Raw genomic sequence first — 7,441 nt, forward strand, 5'->3', positions numbered from 1 at the left:
GTGTGGTATTTACAGAATCTCTACAAAACACACTGTAGTTTATGCACATATGTATGTATTTCATGGTACATGTTAATATGTGGTATAAATGTAGGTGGCAGTCATGCTACTTCATTTACTCAACTCCCTTTTCTTGTAAACGCAGCAGAGAATCCTGTGGCACCTTATAGACTAACAGACGTTTTGGAGCGTGAGCTTTCGTGGGTGAATAAGTGGGTATTCACCCACGAAAGCTCACGCTCCAAAACGTCTGTTAGTCTATAAGGTGCCACAGGATTCTCTGCTGCTTTTACAGATCCAGACTAACACGGCTACCCCTCTGGTCCCTTTTCTTGTAGGCTTTGGGTCACAGGGCTTACATTTATATAATACTTTTCTTGGCTATATACTAATTGTTGTCTTTTTTTAAGAGAGTGGAAGAATGCAGGAGAAAAGTATGCCAGCCAGTAATACAGGGATAATGAGAACCACTCACTTGCTGCAGTTACCGCAAGAAATGCTGACTGAGATAATCATGTACCTTCCTCCTGTGGAAAAATCCAAGGTCCGTGCCACATGCAGTTTCTTCAAGGACCTGGTTGATCAGCCTGTTGTGTGGCAAAAGAGTACCATTGTCCTCCAACGCATAAGCGCTTTCAACGCCGAATTCTGGGACGTGCTTCGGAAAAGAAAGATCACTTCTGTAGAAGTGAAAGAAATTGGGCTTAAGCAATGGCAAAAGCTGCTGAGGTTCATGCCTGGTCTGCTAGATGTAACTGTGGATTCCCTCTGGAGCGAGGAAATTCTGCAAGGGTTACAGCTGCTCACAGATCTACAGAAACTTCACTTGAAAACGTGCTCTAGGTTATCTGAGAGAAACATAATCAGGGAAGTTGTGCACTTTCAACGCCTTACTCACTTGTTGTTGTGTGGCATAACCTTCTTAAGTGGCAGTGAATTGATTAAAATTGCTTGCTTACAAAACCTACATATGCTCTCATTGCATACTGTGCAAAAGGCTCTTCCTGAGAAAGCACTAGAGTATGTTTTATTCCATTTACCAAAACTCAGAGAACTGTCACTTTCTTGTATCCTGAGTAAGGAGCATTTTTTGTTATGCCTCAGTTTGCCAGATAAACATCCCATCTCTTATTCATCAGAAGGTGAGTGTTGTTTCTATAGGCTATATTTATATACACTATATTAAGAATTATGGCACCAGTCCTGCCAGCTCTGATGCATGCGTTTCACTTGCTACCATGAGAAATCAATAGGACTACTCAGGGTGAAACATTAAGTATGTGCATAAGAGCTAGCAGGATTGGAGCTGTTGTTGCTCAAAGAGTTACATGCTGGCAGGGGTGGCTCCAGGCACCAGCGCTCCAGGGGCAGCTCTAGGCATTTTGCCGCCCCAAGAACTTGCCTTTGGCGGCGTGCCTGCAGAGGGTCTGCTGGTCCCGCAGCTTTGGCGGACCTCCCGCAGGCATGCCTGCAGGAGGTCTGCCGAAGCCATGGGACCAGCGGATCCTCTGCAGGCATGCTGACGAAGGCAACCTGCCTGCCACCCTCGCGGCGCTGGCAGACCGCCCCCTGTAGCTTACCGCCCCAAGCACGCACTTGGCGTGCTGGGGCCTGGAGCTGCCCCTGCAGCACGCAAAGCATGTGCTTGGGGCGGCAAGCCTTGGGGGGCACTCTGCTGGTCACCGCGAGGGTGGCAGGCAGGTTGCCTTCATCAGCATGCCTGCAAAGGGTCTGCTGGTCCCGTGGCTTCAGTGGACCTCCCGCAGGCGTGCCGCCGAATCTGCAGGACCAGGGACCTCCTGCAGGCAAGCTGCCGAGGGCAGCCTGGCTGCCGTGTTTGGGGCGGCAAAATACCTAAAGCCACCCCTGCATGCTGGATATATTAGTGTGTGTTGGTAGTGAAGATTTATTCTTAACTGTATCCGCTTGCTTTAGTGGACTAGGTTAAGATTTTCATTGCATTACTGTTTTGATATGTCGTAAACATGTTTCCTAAAGCTTGTGGAGTATTTTAAACTGAATATATAAATAGCTTTTTCAAATGATGATCATGGCTGGGATTTTTAAAATGGACTTAAGGAATTCGGTATCCCTGTCCCCTGAATTTTGATAGCTTTTGGATGCTAGACTCTCTTTTGGGAATTCCAGGCTCTAAAAATAAAATATGGGGACTCGTGATTAGGCTGTAGAATATAATCACAGCCCAAAAGAAGGATATAGTTCTTGGCTAAGACTTTCAAAAGTGACTTGATTTTAAGTGTTTCTGTTTTCTGATGTCCAAATGGAGATACCTTTAATGAGTCCTGATTTTCAGAAAGAGCTGAGCACTTGCCCTCAAAATCAGGCACAAAAAAATTACCTCGCCCACCTTGTCTTTCCCAAATCACTAGTAAATTTTTTTTTAAATCTTGACACACACATTTAATTATTGTAGCATTTTTATAATATACTTCAGTTTTACACTTAAAGCAGAGATTCAACCTCTTTGTTTTGTACGAAAAATCCCGTGTATCTTTACCAACCTTACAGCACATAATCAGAGAGCACAGAGAAAGTTCTCTGGGGATCGTCAGCTGAATTTGTTCCTTAGTTTAGGAATTTTAAATAATTTTAAAATGGACGCTTTATGAAATTTCCATATCTGACCTTTTTTTCAGACCCTTCTACTAACCAATGATTGGTTTGTTTATTGTTCAAACTTTCTACATAACTCATTGTCAGATACCTTCCAGTTTGGTTAATAATTTGGCTTAGCTGCAACCTAATTTCTTCAAAGTGTGGGGATTTCACCCCTGTCTTTCCTGTTATATTCACTTTGTGCTACCATAAGTATGAACCTAATGTAAAGACTTATACATAACTTGTGCTTTAATATTGGAAAACAAATGTCTCTGGGATGTCAGATAAGTACTCTCCCCCCACCTTTTCAATCATCCACTATTTTTAGAGTCGCATCCTGTTCCAAAACTTCAGCTTCACGCTCTGGCCTTGAGGCAAACTGGTTATAACCTTCTTTCAGAGCGTTTCCTGGATCAGCTCTCCACCATCCACACACTGACTGTTTGTTACATCAAGGACTTTTTGTTACACTCAGTGGATGTCTTTGGACAAGTGCTGAAGAACCTACCAAACTTGACAGAATTAAATCTTCTATGTAAGTTGTTTTTAAGGTTGAAGTGTTTTTGGGTTTTGTTCTGTGCAGGCTTAAGAAGGTTTGTGGTAGTTTCATCTTCTGTTAAATGGTGACTGGCAAGACAGCAGAGAGCTTATTTTTATGGATGTTTCTGTTGGCTGATATATTTTAATATTGTCTCTGAAAAAATCAGTTCCCCAATTCAGAATCTGATTGGCTTGACTGTGTTCATTCAAACTTGACTGAAAAATCAGTCTAGATATCTACTATTTAATGAAGCTGCTGCCTTGTGGCTCTTAATGCCTTCCTGGTTTCCTTCCCAGTCCAGCTGCACCTGTGATAACCCCTATGAAGTTCTAATCCCTTCTATAAGGGCTGGCCTATGCTGAAAATTTAGGGGTGTGAAAAATCCATACCCCTGAGAGACATAGCTATGCCAACCTAACCCTGGTGTAGACAGCACTAGGTCAGTGGAAGGAATTTTTATGGACCTAACTACTGACTCTCGGGGAGGTGGGTTAACTACAGTGATGGAAGAATCCCTCCTGTCACTGTAATTAGTGTCTACACTGAAGTGCTACAGCTGCACAGTTGTGCTGCTGTAGCCATAGGCGCTGGCTTCCTCTGGGCCCCAGGGGTGCTGAGCCCCTCCAGCCCCGCCTCTTCCCACTCCCACTCTGCCCCAGGGCTGGAACACCCACAGAGTCAGCGCCTATGGTTGTAGCATATTAAGTTTAGACAAGTCCTAAGTCACAGGACTGGAAGTTTTTATTTTTATTAAGGGACAAAAGATACTGTGTTATTAAGCTAAGCACTTGAAAATGCAGGTTTTGAAAATGTAGTCTTCCTAGAGAGCCTTTGTGGTTAAGGCACTAGATGGTACTCAGTTCCTAGATCTGCCATGGATTTCCTCTGTGACCTTGGGAAGGTCACTTACTCTCCCCAGGCTTTACTTCCACCTATGTGAAATGGGGATGGTGATACTTCCGTTGTATGTCTTGTCTATTTAGATTGTAAGCTGTAACTCCACCTAAGGTATGTCAACTCCAGCCACATTATTCACGTAGCTGGAGTTGCATAGCATAAGTCGATTTACTGCAGTAGTGTAGACATAGTCTGTGTGTGTGTGTACTGTACCTAGCACAACGGAGCCATGATTTCAATTGGGCCTCTAGGTGCTAATGTAACACAAACATTGGTTTTATTTGTACCTTTCATGCTTTTGCACTGTCTCATCTTGCTGAAGAGTGGATGAAAAACATAGAACTTTGGTATCTATTAAAAAAAAGTAAAGACAAAGTTTACTTTAAAAAAAAACTGATACTTACTTTGAAAAATATTGTCAAGAAAAGAGTCATAAATGTCTTTCTCTTTTGTCCTCTCTGTCTGCTTTTAAAGGGATCTCCAATTTGGATATGTTTGTTGATAACATTCCTTCAAGCCTTGTTAAACTAAGTGTGATTGGAACCAAGCTGACAAACTCTGCTCTCAGCTGTTTGTCTGACAAATCCTGGAAGCTAAGAGAAATGGATCTAACTCTCTCATATGGATTTGATGAAAAGACTCTGAAACAATTTCCCCATCTCTTTCCATTGCTGACTAGACTCTGCCTTAGGTATGATGAAACAATGTGCTGCAGATATTGAAAAATGAAAGAAACTTACTACATTAGGACTTGTATGTTACAAGCTGCACTGGACTAACTAAAAGTGTGAGGTTTTTAAACCAATTTTTAGATAAACGAGTGCAAGTCTGTGTGTAGACGTGCTGTAGTTAACACCCCTTAAAGCTAAATAAAGAGGCAGCACAAAGCGATTAAGAAGCGGGGGTTCTTTATTTACCCTGTTTTGTGTCTCCTGGGAGTTATTTATCCAGTAAATGGAAGTGAAATAACTAAATCAGTTAAATCAGTAATTCACACCTCTGACTATTTCAGTTTGTCTGTTTGTGAATAAATGGCCGATTTTTGAAATAATGCAGTAAAAAAGAAATCAAGTTGTTCAGAAATAAGAGTTTCAATAAACAGGTTTGAACTGCAATAATTACAGATGGGAAATGTAGCCACATTCAGTATTTTGGTTCCATTTGCCATGCGAACAAGCCCTTGTTTCCAGACCATCAGTTTCAGACCAGTGTATTCGGGAGAGAGGAAGAGTAGGGCTGGGAAGATATCTCCCTTATCATGCCAGTAAAGCTAATAGGTAATTGGTAGTCAGTAGCAGGAGCAAGTGTGTTTGCTCTCACAAGTGCTAAAGAATTGTGGGCATGGGAAACTTGCCCTCATTTCCTTATTCTCTGAATATACAGGGAGACATGAGCAGGAGGTGAGTGACCTTGTTGACCCCCACATGAGATGGCTAGTGAGCTCGTTAGTTGACTCCCAAAGAGCATAGGAGGATGCCAGACTTGAAGACATGGTGAGGGTTGTACGATGCCAGCACTTGCAATTGTGCAATGATGCTGGGTAGCCAAAAACTGAAGGATCCAGCAGGGAAGTGAGAAGCTGGAGTAAGGGCAAAGCCATAGTCTCTGGCAGGAGAATAGTACACCTGGTCCCTCAATATTCCTTCCCCCAGGGAAGTCTTTTTAACTGACTGGTTTCCAGATAGTGGCGTCCAGGGCTGGTAGGCTGCCATTTTCACTCCTCCATCTGACATGGGCAGAGTTTTTTCTCTCTCCCAAGTTGGGGGTGCCTGGTAGCTCATCCAGGAATTGAGGAGAATCTGACCTTTGAGTAGCAGTGAGCTGGCCAAAATGCCCTGATCATGGTCTGGAGTAGACATGTAATTCCCTTTGCCCATCCGTATTCTGTAGGGAACCCCTCTGGGATAAAAAGTTCTTTACAATTAGTTACAATACTAATCCTTTGTCCCTGGCAATGCTCACTGCTGGCATGCTTTTGTGCATTGACAGAGACATGGAAGAGACCTGTTAGGCCACCCAGACCACCTCTAATCTCTCTGATTCTATGAACACACATCGCTGCTGTCACTAGTGGGAGATTCTGGATCTTTAAGTCGACAATATAGAAACTGTTATTTTGCTCTGTATTTCAGATGTCTCTCTGTTTGTACCTGCCTCTGAAGCCCTAAGTACAATCTGTTTTTCATTCGCAGTGGTTTTGTTTTGACTGACAATATCTTGTTGAGCTTGGCTAAAATGGAGAGTTTGCGAGAACTTGATGTTACTGGTGGCACAAATCTAACAAAAGAAGCAATCCAGAATTTTCACATCACAACGAACTGCAGGGTACATCTCCTTGTAGAGCGGCATTCAGTGTCTTCTAAATGTGACTGCTTATGGAGCACGTAGTACACTGCCTTTTATTTTAACCCACCACTGTTTACAGAGCTTTGATTGCTAAATGTACTGCTATCAGGAAACCAATAATGTTTCTGTAAAGTTCTGCTGAAATTCCATGTGAGGAAGAGAGGTAGTGGAAACAAACCTCCAACATTCTAAATAACTGTATAGCTCTTCACTATAGCCAATGGCTTATGAATATGAAAAACAGAAATGCCTTCTTTGAACCTGTAACTCTAACAAGCCAGGACTGTGAACAAATACTGGCATTCTATATTAAAATTTCTGAGTAAGTCTCCAATGGCCATTGATAAAACTCTACACTTCTCTTAATATGATACTTGACTACATGTAAATGATATTTTTGTTTTACTCTGTTGTCATTTCTGCCTGGTAAATTTTACTGACATTTTTAGCCAGCAGCTCAGATGTGGGAGAAGGATCAGAGGAAATAAGAGAAGCTGTGGCTCAGGGATACTGGAAAATAATTAAGGGAGACACAAGAAGGGAGGGATTTGTCACCATGTAAGCCTCAGCGAAGTGCCAGCAAAAAGGAGGTGTCTGGGTGGATAAAGATGAGTTACCAAAAAAGTGAGGATTCCGGCAAATTGTACCAGTCACAGCATGGAACCATGGGGCTCTTCTAGTTAATCTTTAGCCATCATGAATTTTTTTTTTTTTTTTTTGGAGTCTTAGCCTGTTTTTAATCCATAGTGTCTCTTTGCCTCCCAACCGATGATCACTTAGATTTTTTTAATGTCCTTATATGGGGCTTTGTTTATTAGACTTTCAAAATCAACCAGTTTTCCTTTATCCATAAATTTATGACCTATTATTGGCCCATTCTAAGAAATTCATGAAACATGATTTTTCCTTTGCAGCAATCATGCTGGTTATTCCCTGGGATAGTCAAGTGGCTTATGTCTCTAGTTTAACCATTTTACCTCATGTCTGATGAGGCTTATTGGTCTGTAATTCCCAGGATCATATCTAGCACCTTCTTTA

At 42.2% G+C, this 7,441-nt stretch overlaps 1 protein-coding gene across 3 annotated transcripts; it reads left to right on the forward strand.

Moving 5' to 3' along the window:
• Positions 1–330: 330 nt before the first annotated feature.
• Positions 331–6,808, forward strand: LOC116818615 (uncharacterized). 3 transcript variants are annotated; one of them, XM_032769673.2, is made up of 4 exons: positions 331–1,142; positions 2,948–3,154; positions 4,532–4,748; positions 6,250–6,808. In XM_032769673.2, exons 1-4 carry the CDS (start codon positions 422–424, stop codon positions 6,443–6,445), a joined length of 1,341 nt encoding a protein of 446 aa, XP_032625564.1. In that variant the 5' UTR covers positions 331–421; the 3' UTR covers positions 6,446–6,808. The 3 variants fall into 3 exon arrangements, with proteins under 3 accessions (XP_032625564.1, XP_032625566.1, XP_032625567.1); XM_032769675.2 differs by having other exon boundaries at positions 3,020–3,154; XM_032769676.2 differs by lacking the exon at positions 2,948–3,154.
• The last annotated feature ends 633 nt before the right edge of the window (positions 6,809–7,441 follow it).

This window comes from Chelonoidis abingdonii, chromosome 4 (genome assembly GCF_003597395.2).
Source record: "Chelonoidis abingdonii isolate Lonesome George chromosome 4, CheloAbing_2.0, whole genome shotgun sequence".
Classification (NCBI taxonomy): Eukaryota; Metazoa; Chordata; order Testudines; family Testudinidae; genus Chelonoidis; species Chelonoidis abingdonii.